General features: G+C 41.6%; 2 protein-coding genes across 4 annotated transcripts in view; both read left to right on the forward strand.

Annotated features, from left to right (window-relative positions):
* The window catches only part of LOC139760514 (uncharacterized), a 181,762-nt gene extending 171,389 nt beyond the window's left edge, over window positions 1–10,373 (forward strand). The window contains 4 exon segments of the mRNA XM_071683808.1: window positions 1,734–1,811; window positions 2,588–2,645; window positions 6,393–6,467; window positions 8,988–10,373. Coding sequence (XP_071539909.1) covers window positions 1,734–1,811; window positions 2,588–2,645; window positions 6,393–6,467; window positions 8,988–9,118 — 342 coding nt within the window. The 3' untranslated portion in view covers window positions 9,119–10,373.
* A 1,894-nt stretch (window positions 10,374–12,267) lies between these two features.
* Window positions 12,268–25,936, forward strand: part of LOC139760517 (inactive hydroxysteroid dehydrogenase-like protein 1) — a 75,713-nt gene continuing 62,044 nt past the window's right edge. For all 3 annotated transcript variants that reach the window (XM_071683814.1, XM_071683813.1, XM_071683815.1), the window contains exons 1-2: window positions 12,268–12,445; window positions 22,650–22,879. In XM_071683814.1, coding sequence (XP_071539915.1) covers window positions 22,696–22,879 — 184 coding nt within the window. In that variant the 5' untranslated portion in view covers window positions 12,268–12,445; window positions 22,650–22,695. The remainder of the gene's footprint in view (window positions 12,446–22,649; window positions 22,880–25,936) is intronic.

The following is a 25,936-nucleotide window of genomic DNA, read 5'->3' on the forward strand; positions in this document are numbered from 1 at the left end:
ATATATATATATATATATATATATATATATATATATATATATATTTATTTATTAGTGTAGTATAATTTTAATATGTGCATTGATTTTACAGCAAACATTGAATAACAATGTTGAATGAGTACTTGTAGCATTAGAATGAGTGATATTTTTTTATAGTAATCATCATTTGATTTGTTTATTTGGCACGAAATGATGAGCTTTCTTAGAATGATGAAATATCCTGGGTATAATAATGTCATAGCTTGAACAGTTTATCTTTTGTAGATGACAGCGTTTGATTTGTGACTGTGTGTAAGCTGTCGATAGAAAAGCTGTAGTGAGTAGCGTAGGAGTATAGGAAAAAAAAAAAATTTGTAGAAAATTTTAGTGACGGATTTAATTGGCTGAAAAATACCTACGATTTACATCTTGATGAGAAAAGTCTAGTGATATGAGAATAAATGTTGGTTTGGGACACGTATTTAAATGGCATGTGTAGTTCTTGAAATTAAGCCGAACCACGTTAAGCTGATGGAGAGAGATTGGGGAACGCATTAAGAAAAGAATTCAAGGAAGAGATGGTTGATTTCGCCGTTGTCATCGGTGAGATCAATGGTCGTTTGGGACGTATTGGAGGGTAAGGGAAAAGAAATGAACGGGACGTATTGGAGGGTAAGGGGAAAGAAATGAACGGAAGAATTGAAAAAAGAAACAAAAGTGAATACAGGGAAAGTACAATTAGGTTTTCCCCCTAGCCCGGATGATGATAACTCATAAATTGTTGTTTTCAGGCCTTTTTTTTTCGTTACGCTGTTATCATAGAACCCCTGTAATGGCGTTAACTTAAATACTTTATTTTCTTCTCTTTCTGAGAACGTGAAAATTATCTTTCATTCACGATTATATTCATGATTGTAATATATCGAAAGTATTATTACACACCAAATTCCTATGTAATTCAGTTGAGATTGAGATCCGGGTAAACCGCTCCCTTCAATTACAATGTCTAAACATACTCGGACCAAAGCTCCCAGACATCAAGGTTACGTCTACGGTTCACGTAGTGGCTAGGATCCCTACATCGATTCCGAAAAGGGAAGCACTTAATTCTAACCATCCACCTCTCCACCCCGAATCTCGATTGGGAGACAGATAAATGATGTATAAAGTGTACTTAAATACTTGATATAATGACCGTCTTTATATAAGCGTTCTAGTCATATGGGCTTAGTAGAAGTACTACAAATATAATTTTTTTTTTCCTTCAAAGTTTCTTTATATGTCAATGTTCAACGTAATGTCACTGGTACTTCAAAGTTTACTCTGGTCAGAATTGCATCAAAGAGAAACTCGCGAAATTTGTTAGTGGGTCTCGGTAAACGTCGTCATTTCTCAAAAGTTTGTTGTAAGAATTTGATTGTCCCAACCCATGAACCTTACTAGCCCAAGTAACACTGAATATCACCAACTGGCCCTCAAATGTAAACGTGTAGACTGCATGAGAAATGAATTTGTGTATTTTGTATACGTTTCCCCTCATCTCAGAAACGTAGCCTACTTCATATAAAAAGCTTAACACCTGTTATATATGACAACTGTGTTATGAGTATTTGTAGTAAGAATAATAGAGCTGAACATAATACATAATGCACGTCTTCATTATATACATAACAGACATTTTGCAAGTAGTATGAAGCATTCTATTTTCGTCAAGGTAGAAAGTTACCACTTACTTGAAATTTCCCTCACTGCAGCTGGCTAACACGGTGTGTGAGAGAGCTGACAACAAAATGGCAGCGGCGCCTTGGTTGGAAATGCCTAAACCCGTACCGGTAAGTGTTTATCTTTTTTCTTTTTTTATTCTGCCTTATTTATACCGTTGGTTTTCAGAATTTTTTGGTTGCGAGACACGTACGCACTTCCCTGAGTTCTTTACACCCACTTTTCTTTCACTTTCTTCAATGTAATTGTATCTCGTTTTTGTGTCAGGATTAGTAATGTGGTTTAGTATCAGAGAATAAAAGAAATACCAGATATAGGAATTCCAGTAATGTGAGCAGTGTTGCCTTCCCACGGAAGGGTACAGGGGATAGCTTTTGTTTTTATCCACGGCGGATGTGGCGTGACTGGCAGGCAGGCGGTGCCCCACTTCCTGCTCTGGATTGTTCCAATTTTTTCGAGGTTTCAGAAGCTTTAGCAGAGTGTAAGTTTCGTATATGTAGATATTGTTGTACACCAAAGATCTAGTTGATAGTGTAATGCATTTCTTACTTAAGAACATTGGAAACCAAATACAGTACCATATCAAGAACTTCAGGTAAGTAATAACCAAAAATTAGACGTCTTACATGAAGACCACATTGATTTCCAAACGAAGAGAAACAAGTTGAATTGTTATAGTCCTTTAGAACTACATACAAAAATGTTGGAATGCATTGGCTTGTACATATATGGCAATTTCATGATAGGATAAGGATTATTACCTTAATTCTCGCTAGATTCTTGCCATTAAGATGATATCCTGTGTAACATGAGGAACTTAAGTATAAGAGTGAGGGAGGGATTGCCAGAAGAGCTCAGGGGATAATCTGTATTTTTCTCACTTCAGCTCACCGAACCCACAGTAGCAGGGTTAGCACCGACGCCAGCAGCGCCCCTGGCGCAAGGTAAGACGACGCAGTTTCTCTGTCTGTTGCACGACTGTAGACGCATTGTAGATGACATTCATCGGCTGTATGTGATTCACATGAACTTCGAAATTGCCTCCTATGCCTCCCAAGTCATGGTTTACGCGAAATGACATCGGATTTTGAGCAGTGGAAACTTAGAGAATTTGTAAATTTTGACAGCAATTTTTCTTGTAGGTTTTTGAAAGTATTTAGGTTATCTTCGAAGACCAGCCACTTGTTTCCAAGAAACTTGCAGAACCATTATAAAAAGAAAAAGTACTTTAACGTTTGATTCGAAGTTCATGTAAGGACTTAAATCAGAGAGTTACCAGAGCACTTAGCTCCAGTGAATTTTTTTTTTTTCATTTTGCTGGAGAAAATATCTTTTGGTACATCAGGCCAGACTGTAGTATTTTGATGTTTAACCTTTTATACCACAGCATCATAGAATTTTAGTCATTTTGTGGCCCATTTTTTTGTCTTCGTAGAAGAAAATACATTAGTGTTCCCGAAGTTTGATATAGATTGCAATTAGGCGAAAACGGGGTTTTTTTTCCGAGTTTGTTGTGCGCGTTTTTCCCCCCCTCTTGTCTGACAGCCCGGCCCCTCGTCCTCTGCTCTCCAAAACCCGCCACACTATGTTTGTGTTTGCACGCTTTGGTAATATGATTTCTTTTAATTTGAAGTTCAGTTTCTTCCCTAAAGTCTCATTACCATGACGTTTTGCATGCTAAATGAAAAAAAAATAATGCTTAATTTTAGCATTATACTTTTGTTTTGTTTTTTTCTTTCTTACCTTAGCCTTCCACTGTCTGTCTACAGGCCCCTTCAATCTCCCAGACCTGACAAAGATCTTGACCCAGCCTACTAAGTCAGAACCCTCCAAGTCTAAAGTAGAACCTCTCAAGTCTAAACCAGTGCCTTCAAAGTCTAAACCTTGGCCACCAACCACTCCTAAGGGAGGTGGTGGTGGTCTAACCCAACCCTCAACCACCGGCGGAGCCAGGATTCTGGCCATTCCTCCAGTCCGCTCCTCTGTCCTGACGCCGCCCGCCTTCGCTAGCTTCGCAAAGCCTCTTGCAAAGACTTTTTCGCCACCATGTTCTCCTGCTAACTTGTCTCGCGTCTCCAAAACTGCTACCAATTCTGTTAGAGATCAGACAGGCTCGCAGTGCTTTGCAAAAGGAGGTTCTTGCTCTGCTAAACCTGCTGAGAATGCCAAATCCTTTGCCTTTCCCCATTCTTCTGCTGTTGCCGCTACTAAATCGGTACCTTCACCTGGAATGTACTCTTCTGTAGTCTTTCCAAAACCAATTAAAGCCTCACCTAATCTACAAGAATTTGCTGACTCAAAGCCTTTAAAAGCCTTTCCTCCAGTTGTCTCCAAATGTAAACCAGTAAAGTTAGATCTTGGGTCATTTGAAGTTGCTAGAGTCTCTCCAAAACCTGTCAGTTACCTTTCACATTCTGCTCCTGCTACTGCCGAGGCTGATGCCCCTTCTGTTTCTGCTGGCGCTTCTTCTTTAGTTCCCGCTGATGTCACTGCTCCAGTTTGCGACGTTACTGCTTCACTTCCCTCTGCCCTTGATGTCGAAACTTGCCCAGTGGGTGTCCCGTCTGCTGTGCCGGGACCTAACCCTGTTACTGCCACTGCAACTGCCATACTCGTGCACCCTACTTCCTTCCCTGTTCCTCGTCCCTCTGCCTTCCCTACCGACGGTACTTCATCGTCCAGCATTTTCGTTGCTGGTCCAGAGGAAGTGAAACCTGGAACTCCCCCTTTGTATATTTGCCCTGATGGCACGGAAGCCACCGATCTGAGCAACGAGACGAAGTCGGTTGAAGAGACGAACCCTAATCAGTATGTGCAGAAGTACGCCCCAGGCAAAGGAACCATCCAGCAAGCTGGTGCTGGCAGACTCGATGACAGTTCCCGTGCGATGGCCTGTCAGCCCCTGACAGCAGATGGAGCTGCAGCCTCGGATCTTCAGGCGGTAAACACAGAGGTCAGCAACTCCCGTATAGTCACTGCCTGCAGCAGCAGTAGTAGTAATATTAGTTACAGTAACGTTGTCAACACCAGCAGCAACAGCCGTATGAGCAAGATTAACATCAGCACCAGCAACAGCACGAGCAAGATTAACTGCACCAGCAGCAACTACAACAGCAGCAGACCAGCACGGCCCACCTCTCTACCGCTCATTCCACTGTCATCACTTGTAAACAGCGTTATTCCCTCTAGTTCCCCACCTTCGCCCTGTGTGTCTGTCCCTCCTGCTCCTCCTCCCCGTAGCCCACCAGCATGTGCCGCAGCCTCTAACGCTTGTAGCTTGTCCAGTTCTGTAGTGCATATTCCTGAGCATACTAGTGCTGCCTTTCCTTTAGTTTGCGCGGCAGACTTTGGTTCAAAGAAAGAGATTCTGAAAATCCATATGCCGGGTTCCTCTGAGGCAACAACCACGTCTCCGACACCCCCGCTCCCTGACTCTTCCACATGCCCTTCACAGAATCTAAAAGGTACCTTAGACTTCGCCTCTTCTAATTCGCATCCATTCAAGGTGAGTCCACAGCTGTCGGACGTTAGTAACCCACAGCAGATCACACACATGACCCAGTCGTCCTTGACTGCTCATCCTGGACTGCCAAGCGTAAGTCAGACAACGTCTGGAGTGTACAGCTCTAACAAGATGACTGCCAGTCTGCAAGATAAAGAATGTGATACTCAAAACAGCATCTTAGCAACCTCTTTTTCATCCATGAATTCGGCTTCAGAAATGATCACTTCAAAGAATTCCATACTTGAAGTTATTGACGAAGGTAGTGCCGAGGAGCAAGCTCGGAAAGTGGATACTTTCTCAAAGGTTAATTGTTCAGAGGAGAAAAATATAAATTCAGTGTCACCGAGCTCCCGGGAAAATATTACTTCTGATAATATATTCCAGGAGGTTCCAGACATTCAAATCTGTGAAGAGCAGAGAAAACCATCCTTAGACGAGGATGAGCTCAGAAAATTCTTAAGTGAGATAGAACATACTTTTGAGAACATGCCTTCAGGGATTGACGCCATCAGTGTGGAGGACCTCAAGCCACCAGACTTCTACCGTAGTGTCTCACGCACGAGTCTTAATCTTGAGCTGGAGGACAACGAACCTCTCGTCATCAATGGGGTCGTCCTTGACGGCATCGATGTAAACACAGAAGCGCAGGACCGTCATCCGGGTGCTAGTGAGGAGGTGTCCCTCCATCACCCTCATTTTGTGCCAGCGAATGATATCGAGAACCATCGCTCGTCACTTACTGAACTCGAGAATGAGACTACAGCTGGAGAGAGGCTGCTGAATCGGTCCGAGGATGAGACTCAGAACTTCATAAATATGACTCGAGAGAATAAGGAACCAGCGCAGACGTCTCTCCCTGTGTGTCCTGCAGGAAATGATAACAATAGCACTTCGGTGTCGAAGTCAAAAGTGGATGGAAATCATGAAGAGGTGGAGTCTGGGGAATCGGTTAACGCTTCAGAGATGGCGCTAGTGAAGAGTAAATTAGAGGAAGGGTCGAGGGGAGTAGAGTCGGTGGAGGAGGAGTACAAGGAGGGAGAGGAGGTAGTGGATGAGGAGGGGGCGTTCGGTAAACTTCGGGAGAGCATGTTGTTCACTGAGATGAGTTCCATGCCCAGTACTAACACGTTGCCTCCACCACTGTCCCCGCCGTCACATGCCACCAACCCTGCCGCTCCCTCCGCAGGCACCGGCGCCATCTATACCGCCGAGGTGAAGGTCGTGCAGCGCGCCTCCCTCCCGCCCACACCGGTCGTGGACGGTAAGTCCAAAGTTTTCCCATTTTTATTGGTGTTACACTATAACCGTGTTCCTTCTTTCACTCACAATGTCACTCTTAATCAATGGTGTGCGTAAGAGGTGTTTTATGGACATTAATGAACACGAAATGTTGTTGGCATATAATTCACTGTCAGCGACCTAACTTTTAATAACTAGACCAGTCAATGATAGAGCTAAGAGGGCTAATGCATTACAAAACATTACATACAACGTACTGTAGTTTTATGATAACACTTCTGTTGTATTATGTAGAACTGCTACTGTGTGTGTGGTGCGTGTTCTCTATGTTAAACGAGAATTCTTGCATAAATTGAATATGAAATTTACTATAGTCGTTTACGTTTGATGTTATTGCTTTAACGAGTATCTGCCTCGCACGTTTGTCTTTGGTGAAATGACTTTCATGTAGGTATCTTGGCTGTATGGCTTATATAAGTTAAAAATCTGTGAGGGTAAGTAACGCAAGTAGTTGAATTTATTCTCCGTCGGTTGCTGATTGCTCTCTGAGCCAGAAATCGTCACACACAAGCTGAATGTACGTTACTGAAAAAAAAAGAATAAAATGTTTTTATTTTATTTTCTATACTTTGTCGCTGTCTCCTGCGTTAGCGAGGTAGCGCAAGGAAACAGACGAAAGAATGGCTCAAACCCACCCACATACTCATGTATATACATAAACGCCCACACACGCCTATGTACATACCTATACATTTCAATGTATACATACATATACATGCACAGACATATACATAGATACACATGCACATATTTATACATGCTGCCTTCATCCATTTCCGCCACACATGAAATGACACCCTCCCTCCCCCTCGCGTGCACGCCAGGTAGTGCTAGGAAAGGACAACAAATGTCATTCGTCTACACTCAGATTCTAGCTGTCATGTGTAATGCACCGAAACCACAGCTCCCTTTAAACATCCAGGCCCCACAAAACTTTCCAAGGTTTACCCCAGACGCTTCACATGCCCTGGTTCAATCCACTGACAGCACGTTCGACCCTGGTATACCACATCGTTCCAATTCACTCTATTCCTTGCACGCCCTTCACCCTCCTGTATGTTCAGGCCCCGATCGCTCAAAATCTTCTTCACTCTATCTTTCCACCTCCTATTTGGTCTCCCACTCCTCGTTCCCTCCACCTCTGACACATATATCCTCTTTGTCAATCTTTCCTCACTCATTCTCTCCGTATGACCAAACCATTTCAGTACACCCTCTTCTGCTCTCTCAACCACACTCTTTTTACTACCACACATCTCTCTTACCCTTTCATTACTTACTCGATTAAACCACCTTACACCACATATTGTCCTCAAACATCTCATTTCCAACACATCCACCCTCCTCCGCAAAACCCTATCTATTGCCCATGCCTCACAACCATATAACATTGTTAGAACCACTATTCCTTCAAACTTACCCATTTTTGCTTTCCGAGATAACGTTTTCGCCTTCCGCACATTCTTCAACGCTCCCAGAACCTTCGCCCCCTCCCCCACCCTGTGACTCACTTCCGCTTCCTGGTTCCGTCCGCTGCCAAATCCACTCCCAGATATCTAAAACATTCACTTCCTCAAGTTTTACTCCGTCCAAACTTACCTCCCAATTTACTTGTCCCTCAACCCTACTGAACCGAATAACCTTGATCTTATTCACATTTACTCTCAGCTTTCTTCTTTCACATACTATCCAAACTCAGTCACCAACTTCTGCAATTTCTTATCCGAATCAGCCACCAGCGCTGTATCATCAGCTAATAACAACTGACTCACTTCCCAAGCCCTCTCATTCCCGACAGACTGCATACGCATTTGCACATGGCCTAAAAATGAAAAACAAAAAGTCTAGGAAAGGTGTGTGTTTCATGATTAGAGATGATGTTGATTCCCTCCTTGTTAATAGGTCCGAAAACAACTTTACAAGATTTTCTGGTAAATAATTTGATAAGATGACATAAAAGCAGGTAATAAAAGCTAAAGGCAAGGCATATACGGTGAATAAATTTTAGCCATCTTGTTGTTACCACAGACACGCATGAAGTTACAGTACTGTGTAATTGGTTATATATATATATATATATATATATATATATATATATATATATATATATATATATATATATATATATATATATATATGTGTGTGTGTGTGTGTGTGTGTGTGTGTGTGTGTAACCACTTAGGAGGCTCTTTCGTCGTCGAGGCTGTAATCCACATGGTAACAGATATGGGGCAGGAAGATCCACTTCGAGTTCGTGCTCCCCGCGAGGGCTGGGTAAGTGTGGCTCCTGTGGAGCAGGAAGGTTTACAACGAAGTTGTACTCTTTTCAGGCCACTGACGATTGATTACACACAGTCTCGTGGAAGATGACCTCTCCCTTAAGTTGTTGCCACTTGCATGCGGAGTGACCAGAATTAAGGGCATGCTAACGTGCACTTGGTTTTACGTGACAGTTTGCTAATCAGTGTCCTACTCTCCGCAGTTGCCCAGCATTCGCTGGTGGATTTCAGCAGCGACCAGAGTGATAAACGTCGGTCCCTCAGCTTCAACCTCGCTGCCAAGGGATGGGGCACCTACTCCAAATTCTACACGCCAGTAACCTTCGCCACGTAGAAGTGTCGAGCCTTGAGCGAGGCGCCAGCGAGTGTTCGACAGTCTACAAGTGTCTAGGGTTTATCACAGGCGAGATGACGCCAGCCAGTCCCGTTGGGCTGCTTTTATCATGAAATATTTATTGTACAGTAAATCATTTATTTGCTTTAAGCCCATGTAAATGATTTGATCTTTTCCATTTGTTTATGAGCCTAACAGATCACCTCAGCCGCTGTTAATTCGCCATCCAATAGAATTTTTTTTTTATCTATCTACAGAGTGGTTCAATTCAGATGAAAATTTACTGTTATTTTTGGGTTAGTTATCCCATACCTGTTGAGTTTCTTTTTTTCTTTCCATTGTATAATTCAATCATAATCCTGTTTAGATTTAAAGGCATTCTGAATCGTTCTCCAGTAGGGAATAGAGCCTTTGAATTTACCTCACTCAGATATGTCTATTGTCCTCTTCTGGCTATTGTATAATTATTTTTTTGTGCTCTAAAAAATCATCAACGATTGTCCTCATAAGTATATATGATCAAAGTCTTCCTGTGGTCTGATGATTAGGATCTGTCTTCACAACAGATTCAAGAGTAGATACTCGAGGAAAGTGATAGGGAATGGAGGGTTTCGCCTTGTCAGCCATTCTCAACGAGAGGTTAGGCTCTCCACCCACATTACTGCACCCTGAAACCTTGCTAGAATTTATGATTTATCATGAATTATCATCACTGTAAATGTGTATTCATGGCCATTAAGCTACTAACAGGTCATGTCTTAAAATTATCTACTGTACACGTCAAACAGACATAAATTTGCAAAGGAAGATTTTTGGAACCATTGTTCTCGGGTGAGGTTGTCAGGTGTGGAAATATAGTTAGGGTATCAAGGGAATGTTTGAACCTCTATTGTGCATGTTGAGTGCTGGCAGGTCCGAAGTTACCACCAGTTTAGGCCCTCCGCGCATGTGCATTTCGTATGGGGAAGTTATCTAAGACTATTTATACCCACATCCCTCACATCCATATACCATCCTCTCATCTTGCACCAGCGTTATTAAGAACAACGTAATACTGGGTAACTTCCACATACGAGATGGTGAAGAGTTTTCACTCCCCGCGTAGGGCTGTATGACGCCGCTGGTGTGGGCGCCGAAGTCAGCCATCCCATCCAACACCACATCGGCAGCCCACACCACATCCCCCACGGCCCTGCTCACACTGCACTGCCTAAAGCTATGTATCTTGTGAAAAATAAAACAAAATCATACATTACTTGTCTGTTATTTAACTCTGAACAAGGAAAACATGCTTACTCTAGTGAAAAGGTTAAATAGTACATGCTAATTATCACCCAATTAAGTTAAAAGGTTGAGTGACCTGCCCACGACTTTCCAGTAGTATTTGTAATATCAAAAATCTACTGGGGGAAGGCAAGTAAATAGGTTACATGTAGTATCACATATTTTCTATGGTGCTCAAACGAATACTTTCCAGATGTTACTGATTGCATAATGATATACACACATTCTATCCCACTCATGTCATCTAAGAGTTCCCTGCTATACTATAGTAATAACGCAGGTAAACCTTAACCGACTTATTATCCCCACTGTATAATGATAAGCTTAATGCAAACTCATCCATAGTGGTACAGCCTCATCCTGAGTAATAAATGATTCATAATGAACTCATCACACCCACGAATTCCACTGACTTTAAAACGTTGTTCTAAAAGTTTCTTTTTCTGATAGTAAAACGTTGTCCTATGAGTTTCTTTTTCTGATAGTCAAACGTTGTTCTATGAGTTTCTTTTTCTGATAGTAAAACGTTGTTCTATGAGTTTCTTTTTCTGATAGTAAAACGTTGTTCTGTAAGTTTCTTTTTCTGATAGTAAAACGTTGTTTCTTTTTCTGATAGGAAAACGTTGTTCTATGGGTTTCTTTTTCTGATAGTAAGACGTTGTTCTATGAGTTTCTTTTCTGATAGTCAATTATGTCAAAAAGAATCCAATGACTAGTAAAGTGTTTATTGATTAGTTACAATCGTTATTATTATCATTAAAGAATTCCGCTCTCTAAAGGGCTGCTTCAGCATCAAGGCTGCCGAATACCACAAGCAAACGTAAAGTGATAACGCCTTAACATCATCATCCCTTAATTGAATAAACGTAATGGTAGGTTTGATTACATTAACGAAACCTACAAATGGACAAGAAAAACCGCAAAGTCCACTCTTTCATTTTTGTAAGACTGTCATTATGTCGGCTACATATGTCAAATGTTCCGACATTTAATTTATCACGGAATGTATCAACCGAAAAACTTTTCAGTCATTTGTGCCTTTTTCCCAGTCCTTAGTGCAAGGATATTTTCCCCTTGATATCATTGACGGCGACGGATTGTATTTGATACCGTGAACAAAATCGTAGGCTGTTCGTAGATTAGTAAGAGAGAAGGATCAGCGGATCAGGGACAGCCGCACTGAACATAATTTACGGCAGAGTTTCTCAAACTTTTCTACCCCGCGCCTCCAACACCCCTGCATTTCAATGACTTGGTTCATGTGCATAACTCATTAACGTATACATGTATACACAATATACAGACTGTTCTAGCCGCACTGATTCTAAGTATCGTGATCATTCACACTGGTGTACAGACAGCAAAATCGGCATTTATTTTCTTCCCAATTCATTGAAAGCAGTATCCGTTTTATGTCGTGGGCAATCTTAATGTATTCTGTGAAGTACGAGGGCCTCGCGTCGCCTACTAGTCTCAGATTCCCCCCTAAATACACTTTTTTAAGTTACCCAATCTCCCCAGTCACCCTTTCGTTAACAAGCTATGACTTAACCAACCAGGGATAGGTCAGGGCTTTTCTTATATCTCCTAAAATCTGCTGCCATCATGAAGGTTAAGTTCCTATTTATGGGGCGCTGTTCCGGAGGATTAAAAGAAAACGGCAGTTATGAAAATGTCTGCGATAAAAACGTATTCCCTTGTACTGCTTCATAAGCAGAAATGCAAACGTAAACAATATCAGCTTAGTTTCAGGTATATGTTCTTTAACGACTCTAATCTTAAGTTTTCATTTATATTCGATACAAAGATTACAGAAATTATTCCGGTGGTTTTGTTTTGCTTTCGTGTTCATGCGCGCGCACACAGAACATGCTTTGACTGTGGAGTGTTGTGGTAACAAACTTTCCTCAATGTTTTTATCAGATATCAGTGTATGAAAAAACGCTGCTTTCCGCGTACCGTGCTTGCAAGACAATGTTTTTCAAGAGTTGCGCCTTAGCTTCCTCTTTACTAAAAAGAAATCAGCAGGATTTCCACAATGAGGTAAGAACGATTCCAAAGTTTGGTTAGCATCCACATCAGCATGCATGTCGACTAATGAATATCTGTTTGACAGCGATTTTCATTGTGTTTGCTTGAAGTAGGATTTAAATGGGGTATTTTGAGTTGTCGTGAAACAGCTTTCATGTGTGGTACATTGGGTTAGCGTGCAGTAAATGACTTACGTTGAATAGTCTGGTTTAGTTGGCTGGATGTCTGGGGCTTCAGGCCTACCAACTGCCAGGATCTAAAGTCGTCGACGCCAGGCTATATCAACCAACCGAAAAATCTTTTAATATCATTAGGCGTTAGGGATGATTAATTCAAAGACAGCATACACTGACCATTTGAATTATACTCCAATGATTTTATATGCAGAATAAAAGATTCATCTTAGATGTGCATCAAGAGTATTAAGGACTAATTATAGCGATCTTAACTTTAGTGCTACCCGACCTCCATCGGGAGGGAGCAATCACGTTCATCGAGGATGTGTGACTACACGAGCTCACAGAGGTCCAAATTTAGCAAGATCTTGGATTCTCAGTTGCATTAATAAGAGGAATCATGGCTGCGTCGGAAATATTTAGACAAAGTTTTGAATGAAAGAAAAGATTAGTAGATGGCAAAAGTGGAATGAGAGTGGAGTTCGAATTCGTGCACAATTTCGCCCTGAACTTAGAATCCTAAGTACAAAAAGTATTAAATGAAAAGGGAATCATGTATAGCAACATTTCGTGCATCACTTCAAAGCCCTTCCAGGCACTAGTATTAGTTCACATGAGGACTCCAGATGGCACATACCATAGTGGTGATGTTATTAACTACATATCACGTAAGAATAAACAAATGGCGCACGTGTTTATAACTTCTTGTTCCTGCGGACATATATGTGCGAGGTGACCTTCGGATCGGGAGCAACACTTGTATCGTTTTTCAAAATGCGGCGCCATCACGTATCACGTATATAATGTTGTAAGGGTGTATGGTCCTAGAATATTCTTGGACACCTCAAGGTGTTGGTTTATTTGATTGTAGCCTGGCGATGACGACCTTAAATTTAAGACTTGGGCAGTCGATTCTCTTAAATTCAAATGTAAATTCAAAATATTGATGTTTAATTGATACATTAGTAGATGGTGCATACTTCATCCCCCTACATACAGACCTTCCTCGCCGTGCTCTCACAAACCCTTCCCTAAAATCAACAATGGGGAAAGATATTCACCGTATTATCAGCAGCCAATCGGAATCTGAGAACAGGACATTCTGGTTTCGGACATTACTGCACCCCCCCCCCCCACTAATTTGTTATCCATTGACGGCACCCAATCGTTGTCCTCCTCCCATTAGCTCCACAGGGATCGTCTCAACCTCCTGGCGTATCTCCATTAGATTTAAACCACAACTCATGGTAAATGTCCATTCCAGTCAGTTACTCAGGACACGATAGGTACAACAAAACGACAATTATCGGTTTTATGTACTTAGTGAATGGTGCTGTAAGTAACTGTATAAATCATAGGCCGCATCTGTAGTGAGGGTTTTTGATGTTACGAAGACCTTGAGGTTTTAAAGATTTTTCGGTTGGTACGTAGCAGTTGATAAGCGTAAAGCCCAAATGATCAGAGCCTTGAGAAAGTGGTGCATTTTAGAGAACCTGAAAGCTGGCAGTCTCTTTCATTTAACATCCATGAAGTACTGTACAGAAGACCATTCTTTCCTAAAGATAGCCTCAGACACATTCAGGCGGACTGCTGGCGCTCTAAATGTATGATGTACGATAATTTCACTGAGAGCGTCATACGCTTGTACCCACAACAAACCTTAGCTGTGTATAGCCACTAAACATATATGGGGATGGACAGGGTTGTTTGAGCACACTAACTGTTTCACTGACTTACTCTAGTGACCCATGAAACTCGCGTTCGTTACACCATCTTCGTAGAACAATTACGTGTACAGTAACGAAAGTTCCTCTTTCTGCGTAAGTACTGCTTTGATTATTACCGCCAACTGTTTAATAAAAAGAAAAATAATTTCAAACAAAATAGTCGCCGGTTTCATAATGAATGCAAAGAGTCGTCAGTATACGAGAATTTGATTCATAGTGGTTTGTTTTATTATTCAGATTACTCTAAAAGCTTTAAGCTCTTCAAATACATTGTGTTCTTATATAACACTCTTGTTTTGAGTTTTTAATCATAATTATGGCGGATTCATTATTCCCCAGCCCCTGAAGAAAACCTGGTACGCATGAACAGATCAGGGCTGGTATTTTAGGTCCTTTCTAAATGTTCCCGTAGCCATGGGCTGTACTACTTGCAGCAGCATGGATATGTAGACCCAATGGTTTTTAAGGTTCTTTTATGACACTGTCTTTCCAAGGATACAAACTCGCCAAAGTGACTTCATTCACGGCGTAACACACACACACACACACATACACATACTGGGGTTGTCGGACTCCGCATACTCAAGTTTACACGGCGAGTGAAATCTCACTTTTCATTCTTAGTGTTGTTGCCTGATAAATCATTCCCTTGTTTTACCACATTCCAAGAATCTAGATTTGTAAGAGAAGGTATGAACGGTGTGCGCAACGAAACTACAGCTATTTGGAATCCTTGACTTTGCTCAGTCATTTGATGGGAGCCAAGAGCTTGGTCCCCGGTCTGGCTGCTGGAAACACTTCATTTCACTTTATAGTGTTTCCTGAAATATTATATATATATATATATATATATATATATATATATATATATATATATATATATATATATATATATATATATATATATAATATACTTTTTCGCTGTCTCCCTCGTTAGCTAGGTAGCGCAAGGAAACAGACGAAAGAATGGCCCAACCCACCCACATAAACATGTATAAACATAAACGTCCACCCACGCACATATACATACTTATAGATTTCAACGTATACATATACATACACAGACATATACATATATACGCGTGTATATATTCATACTTGCTACCTTCATCCAGTTTAGTCGCCACCCCGCCACACATGAAATGGCACCCCCCTCCAACCGCGCGCGTGCGAGGTAACGCTAGGAAAAGACAACAAAGGCCACTTTCGTTCACACTCAGTCTCTAGCTGTCATGTGTAATGCACTGAAACCACAGTTCCCTTCCCACATCAGGGCCCACAAAACTTTCCATGGTTTCCCCCAGACGCTTCACATACCCTGGTTCAGTCCATTGACAGAACGTGACCCCAGTATACCACATCGTTCCAATTTACTCTATTCCTTGCACGTCTTTCACCCTCCTGTATGTTCAGGCCCCGATCGTTCAGAATCTTTTTCACTCCATCCTTCCACCTCCAAATTGGTCTCCCACTTCTCGTTCCCTCCACCTCTGATACATATATTCTCTTTGTCAATCTTTTCTCACTCATTCTCTCCATGTGACCAAACTATTTCAGTACACCCTCTTTTGCTGTCTCAACCACACTCTTTGAATTACCACACACCTCTCAATCAAACCACCTCACACACATGTTGTCCTCAAACATTTCATTTCCAACACATTCACCCTCCTCCGCACAGCCTTATCTATAGCCCATGCCTCGCAACCATATTGTTGGAACCACTATTCCTTCAAACATACCCAGTTTTGCTCTCCGAGATAACATTCTCGCCTTCCACACATTCTTCAACGCTCTCGGAACCTTCGCCCTCTCCTCCCCCACCCTGTGACTCATTTCCGCTTCCATGGTTCCATCCGCTGCTAAATCCACTCCCAGATATCTAAAACACTGCACTTCCTCCATTTTTTTTACATTCAAACTCACCTCCCAATTGACTTATCCCTCAACCCTACTGAACCTAATAATCTTGTTCTTACTCACATTTACTCTCAGCTTTCTTTCACATACTTTACCAAACTCAGTCACCAGCTTCTGCAGTTTCTCACACGAATCAGCCTCCAGCGCTGTATCATCAGCGAACAACAACTGACTTACTTCCAAAGCCCTCTCATCCACAACAGACTGCGTACTTGCCCCTCTCCAAAAATCTTGCATTCACCTCCCTAACAACCCCATCCATAAACAAAATAAACAGCCATGGAGACCTCACACACCCCTGCCGCAAACCTACATTCACTGAGAACCAATCACTTTCCTCTCTTCCTAGTCGTACACATGCCTTATATCCTCTATAAAAACTTTTCACTGCTTCTAGCAACTTACCCTCCCACACCATATACTCTTAATACCTTCCACAGAGCATCTCTATCAACTCTATCATATGCCTTCTCCAGACCTTAAATGCTACATACAAATCCATCTGTTTTTCTAAGTATTTCTCACATACATTCTTCAAAGCAAACACCTGATCCACACATCCTCTACCATTTCTGAAACAATACTGCTCTTCCTCAATCTGATGCTGTGTACATACCTTCACCCTCTCAATCAATACCCTCCCAAATAATTTCCCAGGAATACTCAACAAACTTATACCTATGTAATTTGAACACTTACCTTTATCCTCTTTGCCTTTATACACTGGCACTATGCATGCATTCCGCTAATCCTCAGGCACTTCACCGTGAACCATACATACATTGAATATTCTCACCAACCAGTCAACAACACAGTCACCCCCTTTTATAATAAATTTCACTGCAAACCCGCCGCGTCGCCGGCTTTCATCTTCCGCAAAGCTTTCACCACCTCGACCAAAACACCCTATATCTGAAACTCTCATCAAACTCATTCAACAAACCTTCAAAATTCTCACTCCATCTCCTTCTCACTTCACCACTACTTGTTATTACCTCTCCATTAGCCCCTTCACCGATGTTCTCATTTGTTCTCTTGTCCTACGCACTTTATTTGCCTACTTACAAGATATCTTTTTATTCTCCCCAAAATTTAACGATACTATCACCCCAACTCTCATTTGTCCTCTTTTTTACCTCCTGCACCTTTCTCTTGACCCGCCTCTTTCTTTTAAACGTCTTCCAGTCATTTGTACTATTTCCCTGCAAAAATCGTCCAAATGCCTCTTGTCTTTCACTGACAATCTTCATCCCACTACTCACTACCCTTTTAATCTGCCCACCTCCCACCTTTACACACACACACACACACACACACACACATATATATATATATATATATATATATATATATATATATATATATATATATATTTTTTTTTTTTTTTTTTTTTTTTTTTTTTATACTTTGTCGCTGTCTCCCGCGTTTGCGAGGTAGCGCAAGGAAACAGACGAAAGAAATGGCCCAACCCCCCCCCCCATACACATGTACATACACACGTCCACACACGCAAACATACATACCTACACAGCTTTCCATGGTTTACCCCAGACGCTTCACATGCCTTGCTTCAATCCACTGACAGCACGTCAACCCCTGTATACCACATGACTCCAATTCACTCTATTTCTTGCCCTCCTTTCACCCTCCTGCATGTTCAGGCCCCGATCACACAAAATCTTTTTCACTCCATCTTTCCACCTCCAATTTGGTCTCCCTCTTCTCCTCGTTCCCTCCACCTCCGACACATATATCCTCTTGGTCAATCTCTCCTCACTCATTCTCTCCATGTGCCCAAACCATTTCAAAACACCCTCTTCTGCTCTCTCAACCACGCTCTTTTTATTTCCACACATCTCTCTTACCCTTACGTTACTTACTCGATCAAACCACCTCACACCACACATTGTCCTCAAACATCTCATTTCCAGCACATCCATCCTCCTGCGCACATCTCTATCCATAGCCCACGCCTCGCAACCATACAACATTGTTGGAACCACTATTCCCTCAAACATACCCATTTTTGCTTTCCGAGATAATGTTCTCGACTTCCACACATTTTTCAAGGCTCCCAAAATTTTCGCCCCCTCCCCCACCCTATGATCCACTTCCGCTTCCATGGTTCCATCCGCTGACAGATCCACTCCCAGATATCTAAAACACTTCACTTCCTCCAGTTTTTCTCCATTCAAACTCACCTCCCAATTGACTTGACCCTCACCCCTACTGTACCTAATAACCTTGCTCTTATTCACATTTACTCTCAACTTTCTTCTTCCACACACTTTACCAAACTCAGTCACCAGCTTCTGCAGTTTCTCACATGAATCAGCCACCAGCGCTGTATCATCAGCGAACAACAACTGACTCACTTCCCAAGCTCTCTCATCCCCAACAGACTTCATACTTGCCCCTCTTTCCAGGACTCTTGCATTTACCTCCCTTACAACCCCATCCATAAACAAATTAAACAACCATGGAGACATCACACACCCCTGCCGCAAACCTACATTCACTGAGAACCAATCACTTTCCTCTCTTCCTACACGTACACATGCCTTACATCCACGATAAAAACTTTTCACTGCTTCTAACAACTTGCCTCCCACACCATATATTCTTAATACCTTCCACAGAGCATCTCTATCAACTCTATCATATGCCTTCTCCAGATCCATAAATGCTACATACAAATCCATTTGCTTTTCTAAGTATTTCTCACATACATTCTTCAAAGCAAACACCTGATCCACACATCCTCTACCACTTCTGAAACCGCACTGCTCTTCCCCAATCTGATGCTCTGTACATGCCTTCACCCTCTCAATCAATACCCTCCCATATAATTTACCAGGAATACTCAACAAACTTATACCTCTGTAATTTGAGCACTCACTCTTATCCCCTTTGCCTTTGTACAATGGCACTATGCACGCATTCCGCCAATCCTCAGGCACCTCACCATGAGTCATACATACATTAAATAACCTTACCAACCAGTCAACAATACAGTCACCCCCTTTCTTAATAAATTCCACTGCAATACCATCCAAACCTGCTGCCTTGCCGGCTTTCATCTTCCGCAAAGCTTTTACTACCTCTTCTCTGTTTACCAAATCATTTTCCCTAACCCTCTCACTTTGCACACCACCTCGACCAAAACACCCTATATCTGCCACTCTGTCATCAGACACATTCAACAAACCTTCAAAATACTCATTCCATCTCCTTCTCACATCACCGCTACTTGTTATCACCTACCCATTTACGCCCTTCACTGAAGTTCCCATTTGCTCCCTTGTCTTACGCACCCTATTTACCTCCTTCCAGAACATCTTTTTATTCTCCCTAAAATTTACTGATAGTCTCTCACCCCAACTCTCATTTGCCCTTTTTTTCACCTCTTGCACCTTTCTCTTGACCTCCTGTCTCTTTCTTTTATACTTCTCCCACTCAATTGCATTTTTTCCCTGCAAAAATCGTCCAAATGCCTCTCTCTTCTCTTTCACTAATAATCTTACTTCTTCATCCCACCACTCACTACCCTTTCTAAACAGCCCACCTCCCACTCTTCTCATGCCACAAGCATCTTTTGCGCAATCCATCACTGATTCCCTAAATACATCCCATTCCTCCCCCACTCCCCTTACTTCCATTGTTCTCACCTTTTTCCATTCTGTACACAGTCTCTCCTGGTACTTCCCCACACAGGTCTCCTTCCCAAGCTCACTTACTCTCACCACCTTCTTCACCCCAACATTCACTCCTCTTTTCTGAAAACCCATACTAATCTTCACCTTAGCCTCCACAAGATAATGATCAGACATCCCTCCAGTTGCACCTCTCAGCACATTAACATCCAAAAGTCTCTCTTTCGCACGCCTGTCAATTAACACGTAATCCAATAACGCTCTCTGGCCATCTCTCCTACTTACATAAGTATACTTATGTATATCTTGCTTTTTAAACCAGGTATTCCCAATCATCAGTCCTTTTTCAGCACATAAATCTACAAGCTCTTCACCATTTCCATTTACAACACTGAACACCCCATGCATACCAATTATTCCCTCAACTGCCACATTACTCACCTTTGCATTCAAATCACCCATCACTATAACCCGGTCTCGTGCATCAAAACCGCTAACACACTCATTTAGCTGCTCCCAAAACACTTGCCTCTCATGATCTTTCTTCTCATGCCCAGGTGCATATGCACCAATAATCACCCACCTCTCTCCATCAACTTTCAATTTTACCCATATTAATCGAGAATTTACTTTCTTACATTCTATCACATACTCCCACAACTCCTGTTTCAGGAGTATTGCTACTCCTTCCCTTGCTCTTGTCCTCTCACTAACCCCTGACTTCACTCCCCAGACATTTCCAAACCACTCTTCCCCTTTACCCTTGAGCTTCGTTTCACTCAGAGCCAAAAAATCCAGGTTCCTTTCCTCAAACATACTACCTATCTCTCCTTTTTTCACATCTTGGTTACATCCACACACATTTAGGCACCCCACTCTGAGCCTTCGAGGAGGATGATCACTCCCCGCGTGACTCCTTCTTCTGTTTCCCATTTTAGAAAGTTAATACAAGGAGGGGAGGATTTCCGGCCCCCCGCTCCCGTCCCCTCTTTATATATATATATATATATATATATATATATATATATATATATATATATATATATATATATATAAATATATATATATATATATATATATATATATATATATATATATATATATATATAGGGTGGGGGAGGGGGCGAAAATCCTGGGGGCCTTGAAGAATGTGTGGAAGTCGAGAACATTATCTCGGAAAGCAAAAATGGGTATGTTTGCAGGAATAGTGGTTCCAACAATGTTGTATGGTTGCGAGGCGTGGGCTATGGATAGAGTTGTGCGCAGGAGGATGGATGTGCAGGAAATGAGATGTTTGAGGACAATGTGTGGTGTGAGGTGGTTTGATCGAGTGAGTAACGTAAGGGTAAGAGAGATGTGTGGAAATAAAAAGAGCGTGGTTGAGAGAGCAGAAGAGGGTGTTTTGAAGTGGTTTGGGCACATGGAGAGGATGAGTGAGGAAAGATTGACCAAGAGGATATATGTGTCGGAGGTGGAGGGAACAAGGAGAAGAGGGAGACCAAATTGGAGGTGGAAAGATGGAGTGAAAAAGATTTTGTGTGATCGGGGCCTGAACATGCAGGAGGGTGAAAGGAGGGCAAGGAATAGAGTGAATTGGAGCGATGTGGTATACCGGGGTTGACGTGCTGTCAGTGGATTGAAGCAAGGCATGTGAAGCGTCTGGGGTAAACCATGGAAAGCTGTGTAGGTATGTATATTTGCGTGTGTGGACGTATGTATATACATGTGTATTGGGGGGGGGGGGGGGGTTTGGGCCATTTCTTTCGTCTGTTTCCTTGCGCTACCTCGCAAACGCGGGAGACAGCGACAAAGTATAATAAATATAAATATATATATATATATATATATATATATATATATATATATATATATATATATATATATATATATATATATATATTTACATACTTGATCGCCGTTTCCTGCGTTAGCGTAGTGCCAGGAACGGACGAAAAAAGGCCGCATCTGCTCACATCCATTTTCAAGCTGTTTTGTGAATGTGCCTATCCACAGCCAGGCCCCACAGACCTTTCCATGGTCTAACTCGGACGCATCCCATGCTAAGGTTCAGTCCCTAGGGCATCCTTTCTCTTTCCTCCTGAGTTACATAGTTACTTAGATAATACACAGATCACACAGACCCGACATCCAAGAGCGAGGTGGTCTGAGCCACCTGGGGGAGTGGGAGTGAGGCAATTGTGTCTGGTCCCCCCCCCCCCCCCCCACATACTTTCCAAAGAGGGTGTCATGTTTAATTTGTTTAGTCCAACTATTTTTCCCTGCCATTAGGCGGTCCTTAGTAAGATATTTATTCTCGCTCATTTTGTTGGAGGCGCGTGTTATTTATCATTTACCGATCTTCTGCATTCCCTTCACTCTGGGCAGCAAATGACTTGCTGACATTATTACATATGTACCACTTCTTGATGCAGACGATGCAGACCAACAAATGCATATTTGTAATTGCCTGATGAAGGTCATAATCAGACATCACCTGTTTATCTTAAATGTTGGTATTAAATGGGATGTTCAAACATGTTTTTTTGTTAGATTAGTTCCATTAACAATTACTGAAGAGATTCTTTATTTTGCTTTTTTAAGACTGGTCCGTTTCCTTAATAATTCTCCCATTAGCCTGATAATAATGAGATATAGATATTTACTCTATATTAATTTGCTGCGTAAAAGTTGCCAGTTAATATCATACGTGCCAGATACCAGTTTCATGTTTACGTTCCAGATGCTGACCAGTTGCAGCTGGTCCCTGAAAGAGGTTGACTGCTGTCATGGCTTGCCACGAGTTTCTCCTTGGTTTGGGGGATTTTGAGTACGTACTAACGGTGGTAGGTCTCCTGTATGTGGCCAAAGTTGTCTTGCAAGGACTATGGGAGACGATAAATGGCGTGAGGGCTCACTTCTGGTCAAGATTATGGGATAAACGGCTCGTTGATACCTACGGGAAATGGGCAGGTGAGTTCGTCTCCACGTACCTCAAAGGCGACCAGCTGTCTTTATCTTTCTTACTTTAATTCTCTTTGTGAAAGCTTGCATTATCGTTCGCTTTACAAGCAAAACTGCGGTGGATTAATGTATTTCATCTCTCAAATGGTCATTAGTGATGGTATTTGTTTATGAATATTTTAAGTTCATAGCTTGGAATATGTTTATGTTGCGTTGACGGATTTTTGGTAAAAGTGCCCAATGGATATGTCTATTATGAAAGGCATTGATAGATATTAGAATTGTGAATCTTCGAAAATAACCAACTTACGAAAATCATTTAGTTGTATTCAACCCGCATCGCTCATAATGTCAGCATAATTAGTTTGGTATGGCCTGTTATATTTATCAGTGTTTTTACAGAATAAACTTGATGCCAGCCTAAGAAATCTACGGTAACCAAAACAAACATTCTGTAGAATGATTGTTGCAGGTAGAAAAGAATTATGACAAATCCAGAGGTCATAGATAATGTGGTATTTTCGAGGAATCTCTAAACATAGACATTGATGAAAGGCATCTCAAACTACAGTGTTTGTGTAATGCATGATCATTAAGTTGTTGTGCTCCCATTCATTTAGGTTCCTCTAGAAAAGTTGAAGTGAAAGCACCACTAGAGAACTGACTCACCTAACTTAACCATACTAAACATATGTAACTCCAGGGGACGTATATTAAAAAAAAGTCATTAACACATAATGTATTTTGAGAAGTAAAACAGATCGTTTGTAGTGATGTTAATGTCACTGAACAGAACCATGCCCTTAAATATACTAACAGGACTATGTTTAGTAAAGGTGAAACTTATAGGTAACCCCAAATATACCAGTGAATGAGTGTTTAGTTTTGGTGAGTGTATTTCAGCTCTGCATTGCTATTAGCTTTGGTGATTAAGTCCTCTTTTGCAGTGCTAGTATAGTGTTAAGAGAATATGATAATAATTATAGAGCATGATTTTGAGTGTTACATTTTGTTGAACATTATTAAGTTGATTGTGAAAGTTAGGTATACCAGGAAAAATGTGAAAGTAAAGTAGCAGTCAAAATCTATCTCATTGTTCATTATTTTAGTTGAAATTTGCCTGTCATACCCACAATTAAGGACCACACACATGGTGTTGGATGTCAAGACAAACTCAGCAAACAGCCAAGCAATCCCCGGGAACAGAAAATCTAGTTTTCTATTTCTACTGTCTTTTGGCGGATAGGATCTTTTAATTTTTCAAACGTGTATTGCATACTTTTACAAATATGAACTCCACATTTTCCCTGATATGCATGACCCTCATCCCTTTGATATCATTGAGTTTGATATACACAAGTGATGTAAATCAAGCAAACTGTTGCTGTATTCTCAAAGCATTACACTAACATTGCAGAACAAGGCCACTCAGTATTCATAGCTCATTCATAGTGCTGCAAAGCTAGCAGACTATTATTATTTAGCTCTTTATTGCTATTAGCTTTGGATATTGAATAATTCTTTTGTAAGGGTGGTGTAGCATCCAGAGAAGAGAATAATTGGCAACCATTTTTTTTTTTTTTTTTTTTTTTTTTTTTTTATACTTTGTCGCTGTCTCCCGCGTTTGCGAGGTAGCGCAAGGAAACAGACGAAAGAAATGGCCCAACCCCCCCCCATACACATGTACATACACACGTCCACACACGCAAATATACATACCTACACAGCTTTCCATGGTTTACCCCAGACGCTTCACATGCCTTGATTCACTCCACTGACAGCACGTCAACCCCTGTATACCACATCGCTCCAATTCACTCTATTCCTTGCCCTCCTTTCACCCTCCTGCATGTTCAGGCCCCGATCACACAAAATCTTTTTCACTCCATCTTTCCACCTCCAATTTGGTCTCCCTCTTCTCCTCGTTCCCTCCACCTCCGACACATATATCCTCCTGGTCAATCTCTCCTCACTCATTCTCTCCATGTGCCCAAACCATTTCAAAACACCCTCTTCTGCTCTCTCAACCACGCTCTTTTTATTTCCACACATCTCTCTTACCCTTACGTTACTTACTCGATCAAACCACCTCACACCACACACTGTCCTCAAACATCTCATTTCCAGCACATCCATCCTCCTGCGCACATCTCTATCCATAGCCCACGCCTCGCAACCATACAACATTGTTGGAACCACTATTCCTTCAAACATACCCATTTTTGCTTTCCGAGATAATGTTCTCGACTTCCACACATTTTTCAAGGCTCCCAAAATTTTCGCCCCCTCCCCCACCCTATGATCCACTTCCACTTCCATGGTTCCATCCGCTGACAGATCCACTCCCAGATATCTAAAACACTTCACTTCCTCCAGTTTTTCTCCATTCAAACTCACCTCCCAATTGACTTGACCCTCAACCCTACTGTACCTAATAACCTTGCTCTTATTCACATTTACTCTTAACTTTCTTCTTCCACACACTTTACCAAACTCAGTCACCAGCTTCTGCAGTTTCTCACATGAATCAGCCACCAGCGCTGTATCATCATTGTTATACACTACTATTAAGATATGGCAACACAGTACTGGTGAGGGTTGTGAACATAGGGAATATGTGTGGATAACATAGGATATGAAGCACTTTTAAAAAATCAAACTTTAGTTTAGCTGAACATTGCTTTTGGGTCGGAAAGCAACAGATTTTGTTCTGCAGTGCTGATGTAGTGAGAATACTTTAATGGTAGCAGTGCATGATTTTATATATACTAAATTAGTAGTAAGGGATTGTGTATGTCGGAGGAAATTGATATACATATACAAAAAATCAACAGTATCTTTGAATACCTCACCTAACCTCCTTAGCAATTGAAATTTTATCTTGTGCAGTATTTTAGTTGTAATGTACTAGTCGTGCCAGTGATTGACCATCACCTAAATGCAGCTAATTGCCAACAATCAGACTGTCGACTGCAGACTAACAGCCAAGCTATCCATAGCAGCAGACCAATTTATTGTCGGTACATGGGGAGAACAAATGGCCTTTTGCTGCGTTATCTACAAAGT

Source organism: Panulirus ornatus, chromosome 37 (assembly GCF_036320965.1).
Source record: "Panulirus ornatus isolate Po-2019 chromosome 37, ASM3632096v1, whole genome shotgun sequence".
Lineage (NCBI taxonomy): Eukaryota > Metazoa > Arthropoda > Malacostraca > Decapoda > Palinuridae > Panulirus > Panulirus ornatus.